At 40.3% G+C, this 14,512-nt stretch overlaps 1 protein-coding gene across 3 annotated transcripts; it reads left to right on the plus strand.

Moving 5' to 3' along the window:
* Positions 1-1,213: 1,213 nt before the first annotated feature.
* Positions 1,214-13,548, plus strand: LOC146494124 (uncharacterized). Of its 3 annotated transcripts, none has more exons than XM_085146922.1 (5): positions 1,214-1,245; positions 5,009-5,136; positions 7,725-7,859; positions 7,947-8,168; positions 11,311-13,548. In XM_085146922.1, the coding sequence occupies exons 2-5, from the start codon at positions 5,010-5,012 to the stop codon at positions 11,589-11,591; spliced, it is 765 nt and encodes a 254-aa protein (XP_085003048.1). In that variant the 5' UTR covers positions 1,214-1,245; position 5,009; the 3' UTR covers positions 11,592-13,548. The 3 variants fall into 3 exon arrangements, with proteins under 3 accessions (XP_085003048.1, XP_085003050.1, XP_085003049.1); XM_085146924.1 differs by having other exon boundaries at positions 9,476-11,414; XM_085146923.1 differs by lacking the exon at positions 1,214-1,245 and adding an exon at positions 1,266-1,707.
* Positions 13,549-14,512: the final 964 nt, after the last annotated feature.

The following is a 14,512-nucleotide window of genomic DNA, read 5'->3' on the forward strand; positions in this document are numbered from 1 at the left end:
AGGGAGCTGCAGTGACTTAGGTCTGAAGGGTCACATGACACGAGAATAAAACTGATTTCTGATGTTTGGACTCCAGTCTGTGAACACAGCGATGACACAGTGAACAGGTTTCTCAGGAGCAGTCCTTCCTCAGGTCTACAGGAGGAAACAGGCTGTATAAATCATGTGAATGAGCATCACATGTGTTTGTTGTTTTTAAATGATTAACACCTGTCCCAGCTGCTACTGCGACAGGTATTAATTATTAATTATTAATTTTACGGCTCACTTGTGAGCAGCTTGTGACTGTTTTGGTCTGAAATCTTCTGATGTTGTTTAATAGAAACAATCATCATAAACTCGAGACTCGGCTCTTTGCAGCTTTCCTTTTACACCATTGGACTGTTTCATCATGAGGTGCAGTTCTCCTTGCGTCCAGCAGGTGGCAGCAGTGAAGCACATTCAAGCCTCCGCGGCAGCTCAACATCTGCTGAAACATCTGGAATTACTCCTGAGTCCTGCAGCGGCTGCAGATTTCACAAATGCCGACCTCATGAAACGATTTCTAATGGATTCCAGTTATAAAGCTTTACTTTTTTCTAAAAGTTTCTGCTTGTTTTTATTTTAATTATCAAAACATCTGCTTCGTATTGCTTTTGGTAAACACAGCAGTGCTGCCACAGCATCACTTCAGTCATTCATGGGTGTTCAGCAGAGCTTCTGGATATTTTATATTCTTTATTTTTAAGCATTTTTATATTTTATAATGTCAATAAAAAGTTCCCAGAAAAAGAAATAATTTATTTCTAATTGTAAACATGTTTTAAATTATTATGAATAGTTCTGATTAATAATAATCACTGGAATAAAAAAAAGTAATTTCATTACACAAGAAAAATTACAATCAAACATATATAATTTTATATTTTTCTGAACATTTTCACCAGGTCATCTGCTGATCGTGGAGCTCTTCATTTCTACAGAGCTTCTGGAAAATAATACAGAGTTAAACAGGGGCCCAGCAGCTGACTGCTGCCCCGGTGACCCTGAAGAGGAGAAGCCAGCCCTGCTGCGTGTGTGTGTGTGTTTGTGTGTGTGTGTGTGTGCTTTTAAAGGAAGCGGAGGAGGCGGTGGTCTTCACACACATGTGAACGCTGCACACAGAAAGACAGCGAAGTGTTTATTCAGACGGGGGACGACATAACTACGAAAGAAAGAAAGAAAGAAAGAAAGAAAGAAAGAAAGAAAGAAAGAAAGAAGCTGCAGGTGAGAAACTTCTCTTTATTTGTCTGTTTTCTCTCTAACTTCCAGGATTTGATATTTAACAGTTTTTTAAGGTGTTTTAAAGACACCTGCATTTCACTGAAGTATGTAATTATAACAAGATGGATACGTAAATTTATTTAACATCTCAAACTGAGAAATCATTTGAAAAAACAGGAAATAAAATATCTTAAACAGCTGAGTAAAGCTGTTGTTTTCCTGATTTACATCACAAATTAAACAGCGAATGCATCATTAAGGCAAAACAGAAGCTGGCTTTGGGCTCTTTATGTGTATGAATGTTTGCAGCGTTCAGGAGACGCCTCCTGCAGACTCACCTGAAACATAACTGTACCTGAAGCTGGAGGATGAACCCATACTGATGTAATCCATGATTATTAACCTTCAGGTGATACTAGAGACACTAAAGTGACTGTGGTCATCGATGTCTCCACTATAATACAGGTATATAATTGTAAAGGCTCTTTAAAAGTGTTTCTCACGCCCATATAAGTTCCCTTCATCTATGACAGACGCTCTGAAAAATTTCTGAAATGTTGTTTATCTCAGTTTTTCGACTCATTTCCACGAGCTGAGCTGCTTTTATCGTCACTCTGGGTCTTGGTGTGTTAGCCATGGTTCACTGCAGAACATCAGTGTGGAAAAGTAAACTCAAAGCTTATAAGGTTTTGTATTTTTTAAACAGACGTCACATAACCTATCCTTATCCTTGCCACACGATTGGCCACATTTCTGTAAAGACATCTGTAACAAGTTGCAGGAGAATTTGAACCCAGCTCTCAAAGGGTTGATGATTTTGTTACGCTGTGATGTTTAAACGATGTGTCATCAGAGATTTTCAACTTCAGTGTTTCATTCATCGAGCTCTGATGTGAAACTGCAGCCAGCGTGATATCATGTTGTTGTTTGGATGGGTGGTTCAGTGGTTGGTCTCACAGCATTAAGGTCCTGGGTTAAAAACCAGCAGTTGTCTGTGTGGCTTCCTCCCTCAGACATGCGTTCTGTTAACTGGTGAATCTAAACTGGTCGCAGGTTTTAATGTGAGGGGAAGGATTGTCTGTCTCTTGGGGTTAAACTGCCGACCTGTCCAGGGTGTATACCCGCTCGCTCTGTGACAGCTGGGACAGGCTCCAAGAGGCGAAGAAAGTAGATGAGTGGATGTTTATATTACAGATATTATGATACTGTAAATATTTGTGTTCTCTTGGTATCTGGTTGCAGAGTTTATCATTTAACCACAGTAATTGTGAGGTGGGAGTCTGATGCTGTCTCCAGCCTCGTCGCTGATCATGCAGTCTTTTGATTATTAGCAGAGCGGGACTTTCCCACCATCCTTGGAGAGACACATTCATATTCACATCATGGCTGGACTGAAGGCTTTTAAGCACCCAGTGCATGCCTGGATCACTGAGTTACAGACCACTGCACATGGATGTTTCACACACAGACACACACACACGCTCGAAATCATTACAGAGAGCGCTGGAGCTCATGGGAAAATCAGAGAAAACCCACAAAAAGTCTAAAAATATCTGCTGATAAATGATGCCGCTCAAGCTTATTTAAGATGCTTTTTATAAAGTTAATATTTTGTTTAATGCTAGTGTCCTTTTCCCATCTCTCACTCTTCTCCTCCTCCTCTGTCTTATCCTCGCCTCTTTTGTAACACAAAAAGTAAAAAACAAATTACAGGTGTAGAATTTGCCTTGAAGAGAAAATTCTGAACTTGTTTCTCAAAGATTTGTTTTTTTTTCTGTGCAATAAAAAATAAGATAAAAGCTCATAAATAAATAGAATAGAGTTTATTTTGAACATGTAAATATAACTAAAATAACATGAAAAACAAAGTAAAGACATCCAGTTGTCATGAATATCTCTGTGCTCATAAAGGAGCAGGATGAAGTTTACACCTGTTTGTTTCCTTATTTCAGATTCTATCATTTGTAAATTAATGACCAGAGTTCGACATATTTTCACAATACACATGTTTAACTACATACAAGCCTACGCTCATAAGACTATTTAAGTTCTCAATAAATCTGTGTGCCTCGTGAAAATAACCTCTTTTATATTTGTTTTCTATGGCGTTGTATCTATGCGACAAATACCTTAATGAATACTCTAAACCTCGGTTACTCTCGCCTTGATCTATAACAATGAAGACGAGCTTCATAGAGCAGCTGATTTACTCTTTAAGACATCCCCTCTTACAGCAGGAATCTTAATCCCTTCACATCCAACTCACTTTTTTTCTATAAAAAGACTAAAAGCTCGGCAGCATTTAGACTTTTATGGTGAAAACAGTGTTTGGAAAGCCGGAAGACATTCAAGAAGCTTGTGATGGCAGGAAAGGTCAGCTCTCCCAGTAAAGCTGCTGTGGCAAAGTTGAAACTGCTGGGATGGTGACGCTGGTTTGAAACCAGGTACGGGATCAAATTCAAAGTACACCCGAGGAAATCAGCTGATTTTTAAAAACAAATTGTGTATTAGTTTTTTTTTTTTCGTGTTTGTTGGAGGCATTCAAACTTTTACCTTCATAAAGTTGCAGCCCGAGGAGAGAGGCCACTGCAAAGACTCCTGGAAGTTTCACGTTGATGTTAAAGTGTTAACTTACAGGGTCAATGCCCATATTGTGGTTATGTTGTGTTGTTGTTCATTTATGATGTGAACTGCGGTGTTTTCTTGCTTCTGGTTGGGTTTAATGTGTCTAGCGAGGGCCGCCATGACTGAAGCTGTGGCAATTAATGACCTCTGCTCACTTTTCCTGCTTCTTCATGTGCGTTACTGCTAACACACCTGCGATCTTGGAGGTTGAGTAGAGTAGAAAACACTGAAATCTCTGTGTCACATTTTGTTTTTCCTGTTGAGTTCATCACAATATTTTTTTTTTAAAATTTGCAATATAGGCCATGAAAGTACAAAGAGATTTTTTTAGCTCTCAAGATCTGTTTTTGAGCACCAATATCATGGAACAAATCATAGTTTCACCAGAAAAACTGAACCAGTTTAATGTCTGTGACATGGAGGAAACACAACAGTTATTATAGTTTAACTGAAACTAAACTAACAACTAATATTTTCAATATTAGACCTGAAAAATGTTTGAACTAACTGAAACTTAACTAAATTAAAAATAATTAGACAAAACAAGTATACTAACAAGAAATTCTACTCTGGATGTTTGATTTTTTTTTTTTTTGCTGATAATTCACTGGGGGAAATTTCTAAAAGTGCATTCTGGGTAAATTTTAAAGGCTTGTCTTACAAAAAATAAGGCGTAGCAAACAAAACGTCTCCTTCTTCCCGACTCTTTTATGCCAGGGTCGTCCCTCATGTGCTTAAAAATGAAAGTCAACTAGGAAGAATAACACAAATTAATAAGCTTTTAAAGTTTCCCTTTCCTTACAGGTACTTTCACTCCCTGTAACTCTGAATACGTCCCTATATGGATGTGAACATTTCCGTGACCTGAATAAATATTATTGTACAAAAAAATCGTCTAAGTGGAACTTTGGGGACTTTTCTCAGATTTTATTTATTTAAATGAAATTAATTGGCAGCAGAGTTTTAAAGGATAAGAAAGACTCAGCTGAGTCGAAATGAGGAGCAAAATCCAGTTCAAATCTGTATTTAAATGCTTCCACATTCAGTTATCTGTGTCTAAATTTCTGTTCAGTGCTGTTAATGAAATTCTCACTGATCAAATTAGTCACAATTATTCTCCATGCTTTAATTTCTCTGACAGGATGGATGTGACATCACATTCGACTGCATCTAACGCCACTGAAGGCGGCGAAAACAAGTCGGAAAACCAGTCAGAATGCATCGTGATCCAACCGACAGCCAACGGGACGCTCCCGCATCACAGCACAGGTGAGACAATGAGAAGGTCTGATGAGGTGAGACAGGATGAACTCAGGGGCAGAGACGGGATGCGTAAATATTAGAAAGTCCCAGATAACTTTAGAAAAAAGAAAAAGAAAAAAACAACTGCAGCAAGACAGAAACCATTAAGAGATCTGAGCGATGTGGTGAAGAGAGACCGTGGCATGTCTCAGACAATGGCAGGAAAAATTGGCAACAAGCAGTGGGAAGAAAACAAAAGAAAACTGATCACAAATAAAACCTGAAGGACACTGTTTACCAGCTGGATGACCGGGTGGGAAGTATTCAAGAGTTACCTCGAATCTGAAATGTCTAATCACAGCTATAAGAGGGCACACTGAAGCCAGTGTGGAGAGCCAAAACGACAAAGGCCTTGTCAGGATGGCTCCCAAAGCAAGTTTACTGCAAAAATAGACATTTTACAGCCTCAACAAAATGCATTTTGGTCTGTTTTTAAAAAACAGCTAAAAACTCATCTTTTTAAACTTGCTTTTGGTTGATTTTTATTTTTAAGTTTTAGCTTCTGTGAAGCACTTTGTGATTTTTATCTTGAAAGGTGCTATATAAATAAAATTTTACTTACTTTTTACTTACCCCTAGTTTTAAAACAGCTGTATGGGGTTTGGTTTTTTTACAGCACCACCGTGTGAATTTTTAAAGCGTTCTTAAGTTTAGGTCACTTTGACTGGAAGTTGTGCCAGCGGGCAACTGTAGCTGTTAGCTGGCTGATCGCATCACCGCTGCACCACCTTGTTATTAGTCACTAATATGCAGATATTAGGGGTGCAACGATACACTAAATTCATGGTTCGATATTTTTTCAATACAAAAAAATGTTCATGCCTTTTTAATTTGTCATTTATTAAAATTAAAAATATATATTTTAACTCAAAAGGACCGTTTTTAAATTTAATGTTGCTGAAACAACAAAATAATAATAATAAAATAAATCTATCTGATGGAGAAATCACTCATCTTTGGAAAAGAGAGTTTATTACAGAGAAATGGCTCTTTCCAAAATAAAAGCTATACTATACGCTTCTTCTGGGCTATATTCTCAGCAGCATATTAAACATATCAGGTCCCCATAAGGAGAATCATGTGCTAACGGCTGTCTAAATGACTCGGGTAAAGTTTGTAGCATGCGTGCTTGTTGTTTTTGTCAGCTTCCACTTGTCTTTGCACTAGGATGATGTCGGAGTAAATGTGCAGTCATATTCGTTGTGTTCCCACTAGTGCTGTCAGCGGTAATCTCGTTAAAATGACATTAACGCCATAACGCGGAAAATCTCCGTTAACGAGCTACCGCGGATCGCCCCGTGCTTGGGGCTGGACGGCGTCAACACGTTAACAAGCTAACTGCGCTAACGCACGAGTCCCCACCAATGTAATTGAGGATTGCGTGGCACATCCGACATACTGTTTTACTTTAGTCCATGACTTGCTTACCTTCAGGGTCATACGTCACATGAAGACCAAAATAGTTCCAAACGCCAGATCTGAATGAAGGTGGGGGAGGTTCAATTTGCCATGTTGCAATGAGCTTAGCTTCTGTCTTGCTAGCTTGCGCTGCGCTCAGTGGATCTGCGTTCGACTACTCCGCCTAGGCTGCACTCGACAGTGCAGCCTAGGCGGAGTAGTCGAACGCAGATCCACTGAGCGCTCAACACAGACAGCATCGTCAGAAGAAAAGTTGATAAAATAAATTAAAAATGTTGTATTGTTCGATACATATGCGTACCGAACCAAAAGCACTGTATCGAACGGTTCAATATTGATACGAGTATTGTTGCACCCCTCGCAGATACGTGTGTCTGTGCTTTGCACCTGTGCAGGCTGTAAATGCAGCTTTCTAACCAAGCCTAGTAGCATTGGCTGATAACTTAAAGCTAACATGGCAGTAGCTAACAGTAGGTAACACTAACGGTGACGCCTCAAAAAAGGGCTCCAAATACCACCGAATGACATCACAGCAGCTACTTTCATCTTTCATATACAGTTTGTGCAAGCATCCAGCTGTCAGCTGCTAAATGTGTGTGACTGTGTGTGTGGGCGGGGCTTAAGTGGGTGTCTGTAACCTCAGTGCAGCAGGGAGTTTTCAGATTACCTCCATGTTTCTAATGGCATCACAGAGCCTCTTAAACTCTGACCCGAGATCAGTTTAAGAGCTTCCTTCTGGATACACATCCTGTCTGAGAGGACTTCCTGTTTCAGAACGCCACTTCTCTACTTTTCGCGCTGAGATGAGACTTAGAGGCTAGGTTTCCTCCCACTCAATAAGTTTGTGACACATAAACAAACCAAAAAGGTCAGTTTCCCCAAAATTCTCCAAAGAAGAAATTCCTAAAAGAGCAGCCATATGAAGGTTTTCTGGCGCTTTGGTCTGAGTGGTTTACAAACAAGAACAGATTCTTGTTAGAGACACAGCTGACTGAAGAGGTTTGCAGCAGGATCAACAAGGAGAAACACCAGGCTGAACTAATGCAAAGACTTCCTGTGAATCAAAGGTTAAGGTAAAACAGTTTGCCCTCTCACCTACACCCAGCTCACCTGGAACCACTTGTTTCTTCCTGCAGATGAAGCTCCTCCCCCTGCCTCTCATAGGTCAGACGCTGACAGCAGTGATGACTGTTCGACAGACGGCTCCTCCACCAATGACGTCTCTCGTCTCCTGCCCGCTCAGCCCTCATCGTCACCGTGGAAACAGAAAGGTAATAATTGTATCTGACCGAGTGTGATGTGGCTCAGTTTGACGTCTTCTGTGATGTCACCCGTGATGTCATGTCTCTGTTCCTCAGGTGTGGACAGCTCATCGTCAACATCCCCTCCCCCCGTTTGCACTCCTCCATCTTCCTCTGTGAAATCTCCTCCTCCTCCAACTGCCTCTCGGTCGTCCACCTCTAACAGACATCATCATCATCACCACCATCAGAGCACCAAGCAGAAGCGTTTATCCTCCACTAAAAGCCAAGCCTCCTCCAAGACAGACGCCACCCACATTAAGGAGGTCGCTGGAGATGGTGAGACAATCAGCTTTATAGTTTTATCGTTGTGATATGTATCCGATAATAATTTTTTAAAAGGCTTTAAAAGAAGGCACTACCTACAGGCTGCAGAGCTCATTACAGCCAGCCTGCAGCCCTGATGGTCCTCAGACAATCAGAGCCGTAAGTCCTCTTTGTGAAAAGGGTCCTTTAGTTCATCCACTCCCTAAAACATGCTGTTTGTGCCTCCTCCTTTTTTATCTTCTATTATCTTATTAGTAAACTGCCCATGAACAGATGTAACAGTATTTATAGCACAAAAAAGCATGTTAATGTTGGGACGGTCTCTCTGGAGTGTTCGGTTTCTCTGAAGTATGGTGGCACAGATGTTCAGCCACTGGTTTGTGGACCATTTTGCAACCTTGGGTTTGGTGGTCATTGTCCTAGTTTTTATAACCAGAATTAATTGTATCTGGATGAAATTGGCAGGTGAAATGTAGCTCTCTTTTTTTAAGTCGAGCTTTTGAAAGTAGGACTTATTAGAAGGAGTGAATGTAGGTTATGGCATTAAAGCAGGGGTGGGGAACTCCAGGCCTCAAGGATCGGTGTCCTGCAGGTTTTAGATATCACCCTGGATCAATGACATGCAATGAGATGCATAGTTCGTTACCAGTTCTCTGAAAAACACAAGACATGTTGAGGAGATAGTTTTAGCCATTTAAATCAGCTGTGTTGGATCAAGGACACATCTAAAACCTGCAGGACACCTGGAGTCCTCATGCAGTTCCCCCAAAAAGCCAGAAGAAGAGCATAAGCATCACAGGTATTGGCTGCCTTGGACAGTTTTTTACTGTCTGAAGTTCTTTGCCTAAAGGACCAAAATCAGATCAAAGAGTAACACATATTACTGGTTTTTCCACTGCCCTATGATGACGGTGCACAGCTGGTGGTGCAGATGTTTAAACTTTAAGCCAACAGAACCAAAGAGCAGCTTCATGGCTAACATGTTTACTCCTTCTTAATCTTCCAAATCGAGATCTTGTTTTATTTCATGATAAATTCATAAAGGTGTTTTGTTGGAATGAAAATACTTTTGGCTTGATGCGTAATGAAGAATGCAATTTTTGGAACATACTTTTTATGATAGTTTTAATGAGTGGCACATTAAACTACTGCCAGATTAACAGGAAGGGCTGCTGAAGAGTCTTTGTAGGACGATAACCGTTCCAAACTGCTGCTGTGAGCCGACCTTTGCGCTCTAAATGTGATGGAACAAAAACAGATCACATATCAGACAAATGAAAACACTCCCATCTCTGTGTTTATCAGCCGTGCACCTCCAGCATGGAGGTTTGCTTATCTCTGCAGAGCACGCACGGCCGATGAACCCTCCTGCTCCTCCCAGCATCAGCCGCTCTGCTTTCTACCAACCGACTCCCCGCAGCATGACAGGGTGATAGCAGCGCCCAGTGGTCATCAGATCTGTTAGAAGCTGCTTGTTTTCTCACAAAGTTTAAAAGCCAGAACGTCCTGACTCTGCTCATATGAGGCCACGTGACGAGAACTTTCTTGCTGCTTCCTGTTCATAACAGCTAAAATTCAGAGTCCTACTTCTGATTCTGACAGTAAGAAAACCCACCGCTTGTCTTTACTCTCAACTAAAAACTGTCTGCTTAGATAAAAACCCTCAGATGAAACTCAATAAACAAACACACAAAGACAATAACGTGCTGAAAAATGAAGCTACAATATTTCAAGAATAGAGTCACAATGTTGCATGAAAGAACAAAAAAAAAGTCATCATCTCTTAAATCTGTGAAACTAAAAGTCATCTAGTTTCATTTTTTAGTTTTCCAGAGTTTTTATGCAATAACACTGAAACAATACAATGTGAAAAAAGTTACATGGAGAAAAAGTTGTGTTAATGTAACATTAAGCCACTTGTTAAAGATGTTAAAGAATTAAAATAATTCAATTACACTTATTTTCTGTCATATGTATACCATTACAATGTTCATTCAATGTGACAGTTATTCAAGGACATAAAGCAGCGGTCCCCAACCCCCGGGCCTCGGACCGGTACCGGTCTGTGAGTTGTTTGGTACCAGGCCACGAGAGTTGAGGCTCAGGTGTGAAATGTATAGTTTTCAGGGTTTTTATCGGTTTTCAGCGTTATTTTGTTATCGTTTTTATCCTTAACTTGGTTTTCCTTGGTCTTTTCACGTGTGTTATGAATAAATCTTCTTTTTTTCGGTACCGGTACTAGTTTTATTTTGTTGTATTTATCCGTGACACCTTAAAGGCCGGTCCATGAAAATATTGTCGGGCATAAACCGTCCGTGGTGCAAAAAAGGTTGGAGACCGCTGATATAAAGGATAAATGTGTCATGCTTGGTATAAAGGAGGTATCGAGAAAAGCCATTTAAAAAGTCCATTTAACCAGGTCAAACTACATTAAAGGCACATGGGAACAATGGTTAAATAAAGAGACGATTTAACAAAGAAAAGGGGAAAAACTGCTAAATACAGAGAGGTTTGATTGGGTAATTCGACACAGGTGGAACTAATTAAGGTGCCGCAAACAATCTTGAAAGGAAGAAAAGCAGGAAATAAAACCAGAATAGGACACATGAGGAAACTAAGCTTTAAAGTGAAACAGGAAGTGAACAAAACGCATAAATCTAACACAGAAACGTGAAGATAGAAGGCAGCAGAAACTACAAATATCAAGGGCAACTACAAAACTAGCTAATATAGTAGGAACTGTGACAAGCTAGGGATTATGTTGACTTTTTATTCAATTCAGTTCAATTCAAGGTTTATTTATAGTGCCAAATAACAACAACGGTCACCTTAAGATCCTTTATATTGTAAAGACCCTGCAATACTGCAGAGAAAACCCCAAAACTCAGCCCAGCCCCTATGAGCAACTTGGAAATCGTGGGAAGGAAACACTCCCTTCTAAGAGGAGGAAACCTCGGGCAGAACCAGGATCAGGGAGAGGCGGCCATCTGGCACAGCTACTCTACTAGAATTCAAGAATGAGAATGCCGAGCACGAAAGGAGTATTAGAGGTCATTTGAAAGAAAACGTTGCAGTTTAAAAAAAAAGGTAACTGCTAACTGATCACCTCAGTGACTGGTCACCTGACTTCCTGTCCAATTGGTTGTCTTTACAGACTGTTGCGCTCACTGTCTCCTCGCCTGTCTCTTCTGTGAGCTGCTGTCCATGTGTTCGGCTGTGGGGGACTGTCTGGTGTGTGGAATGGGCGGGGCTGGGTGCTGCGACGCTGCGGCTGGCGGTTGCTGCTGCTGCTGCGTGGAGGCCGCAGGGGAGGCAGCCTGCACCGAGGAGGCGTGTCAGGCAGTGTTGGATTGTGGGATAATTGAAAATTGCTGCGGCTCATCCGACTGCTTGGAGATCTGTTTAGAGTGCTGCTCCATCTGCTTCCCAACATAGAGCAGCCAATCAGAGAAGGACTACAAAATGATGTCAAGGTGTGCTAATGATGTGGACTCCAGCACACTTCACTGACCAGGAGGCCGATTACAGACTGCACTTAACTTGGCCTCAGCTGGTTTTGTCTGGTTTTGGTTCTCCAAGTCTACAGGAAAAAAATATTATTTTGAGTTTTCATCAGAATGAAAACCAGTTTTTGGTCACTTTTGATGTGCACGAAAACCTGCAATCTGAACAAATGCAGGGTTCAGATGATGGAATAAGTATTTATATAAAAATCTGAGGAACTTTAATACATAGAGGCAGCAACGGTTTGTAGTTTCCACCACACAAGGTTGTATTAACTTCCTCAGGGATCTCAAATCTGCTTGTCTGCTTGCTGACATTAATACACATTCACATGTCCAAATGCTCCATTTGAGTTTAGCTCCAACAGCCTGGTCTCCCAGGTCTTACAGTCAAGCACAGGATCCAGGAACCCATTAAAGAAATGATTTAGAAGCTTGAATGGATTTAGATGTTAGCCGTAAGATAGCTATCTCGATATCTAAAGATGAAATGTCATGTTCTGGTGATCATATGTTTACTAAGTCTGTCACGACAGGTCTACGCCTACTCAAAAAGAAGGTCAAATTCTTCCAACAGCAGTAAAAGTATCAGTGTTGTTGTTTTCACACATGTAAGCAATCCCTACTAAGTAATATGTAGTTACCCTATCATCAGATTGCTAATATAAACAGAAGAATAAGGAATGTATGAAAAAAGTTTAGGTTTAAGTGTCAGCCGTTATGAAAATGAATAAAAATAATAGAAAAGTAGCCTTCATATTGATGTGGCTCAAAGGGTGGAGGATGCCAGGATGAAGTGCCAAAAATGGCCTAAACAAAGAGAATACGAGAATAGCCAACTTATAAATTAATATATTCGTACATTGTTTGGTATCAAAAAAAGTATCTAATAGATAAAAAATATTGTCCAAAGCTTTGTGCTGATACCAAAATCTTAAAGGTTTGATTTGTTTGTAGCACTCTGAAAATATTTTATGTTGAAGACGTAAGAGGTGCAGGGTGAATAAATCTTTAGACCACGTTATGCAGCACAATGAAAAGACACAAGTGCCTCTGAAAACACATGATCACCTCAGGCATCCTATGACTCCACAGACAATCACAGATAAACTGACAGAAAAGTATGGAAGCCCGTTTCCGCCACTAAAAAAAAAAAAAAAGGATCCATAACTCCAAATTTTGAATGATTTTCTCGAAATTTCGAGTTACTTTCTCAAAATTTTGACATATTAACTCGAAATTTCGACTTATTAACTCAAAATTTTGAGAAAAGTAACTCGAAATTTCGAGTTAGCGCTGCCAATCAGTAATCTACGTGAATGACGTCATTTCCTTGTTACCCGGAAGCTGAAGCCCTCAGCTACAAATGCTACAGCTAAGCTACCAGTATTACATCCAGTCGTGAATGCACAGATTGCTGAGTGTTTTCAGCGTGGCTTCACAAATGATGAAATCCCTGTGTTTACTTGAAATTTTGAGAAAAGTAACTCGGAATTTTGAGCTATATTTAGTTAGTTTAGTTATGGATACTAGTTTTTTTGTTTTTATTTAATGGCAGAAACGGGCTTCCATAGAGGGTAATCTTCAACAATTCTGAATAATAGTTTAGGACATTTGTCTGATACCAGAATGTTAAATGGGAATATCTGACAGCTTCTCATGACAGTAAACTCCACATCCGAGCATTTTGTACTGTTGAATGACAGCCAGGTGGACTAATCGCACACCTTGATCACGATTTGTCCTGTGTTACATTGTCACAGCTCCTGGGCTTGCTTAGGTAAAGGATTTCTAACCTTTATCAGAGTTACAGCAGTTTTACATTCTCTGAATTTTGTTTTCCTGCTGAGCTGTTGAACACTGCACAAATAAAACTCAGAGTTTCTAAAGCCAGTCCCATCGTGTCTCTGATTGACAGCTCAGCGGGGGGAGCAGGGCCGGGTGGAGCAGGAAGTAGCTCCTGTTGGGACAGGAAGCGGGTGTGTTTGTCAAAGCAGCGTGCCAGGACGTCCAAACAGGAAGCAGGAAATCACTGGAGAGACAATGGTACCCGACCTCTGACACCCGGGACAGGCCAACATCAAAGAGAGATACATGCACACGTTTGTCCGTTTGTCCTGGCGCACTGTGATCAACGTACTGCTTTCCCCGGCCCCTGAACCAGAACGTGGATCTAATCTGACCCTTTAGACAGCCTCTGGAGCTCTGACCCACACTTTTCAAAGAGTGTCCCCATTTTCCAAAATGTCCTCACAGCATTTGACCCAGATCATTGTCCCCACAATGGTAGTTAAACCAGAATAAACACATGGTAACCAAAACAGCTGTGACATTTTCCCACAGACTGCTTCCAGATTAAAACATATCAGTGTTTTTTTCACTGGTAGGTTGATCCACATTTGCTGCTGTCACGTATGAAACAGATCATGTCCTGGAAAAAGGTCTTTTTTTAAACTAAAACTAAACTCAAATCCACATGTTTATATAAATCAGGGCCTGGAGCCAGATTTATATAAACATGTGGATTTGAGTTAATTAAAGTCAAATAAATTTTAATGTAGGTTATAAAATTAAAGGTTAACTGTTTTATCTTTACTTTTTGTTTCACCTCAAACATTCAGCATTTTTATATAAGTAGGTTTGTGGCTTTGTAATAGCCTGCTCGTAAAACTATAATAATCAAGATGCATTAGTTTGCTTAACTAAATGATTTGATGGTGAAGCAATATTTTATATTCTTGTGGAAATTTGTACTTTACAATTCAATTCAACTCAATAAAACTTTATTGATCCTGAAGGTTGACCCCGAAGGAACTTGGGACATGCTTCAATGTTATCCAGAGCATTTTCAGG

The sequence above is a fragment of the Neolamprologus multifasciatus genome, chromosome 20 (assembly GCF_963576455.1).
Source record: "Neolamprologus multifasciatus chromosome 20, fNeoMul1.2, whole genome shotgun sequence".
NCBI lineage: Eukaryota > Metazoa > Chordata > Actinopteri > Cichliformes > Cichlidae > Neolamprologus > Neolamprologus multifasciatus.

Coding starts and splice junctions, on each gene's coding strand:
- LOC146494124 (XM_085146922.1), top strand. CDS start 5,010: ATGGATGTGACATCACATTCGACTGCATCTAACGCCACTGAAGGCGGC. Junction 5,137..7,724: donor GCTCCCGCATCACAGCACAG/GTGAGACAATGA, acceptor TTCTTCCTGCAG/ATGAAGCTCCTCCCCCTGCC. Junction 8,169..11,310: donor TAAGGAGGTCGCTGGAGATG/GTGAGACAATCA, acceptor TTGTCTTTACAG/ACTGTTGCGCTCACTGTCTC.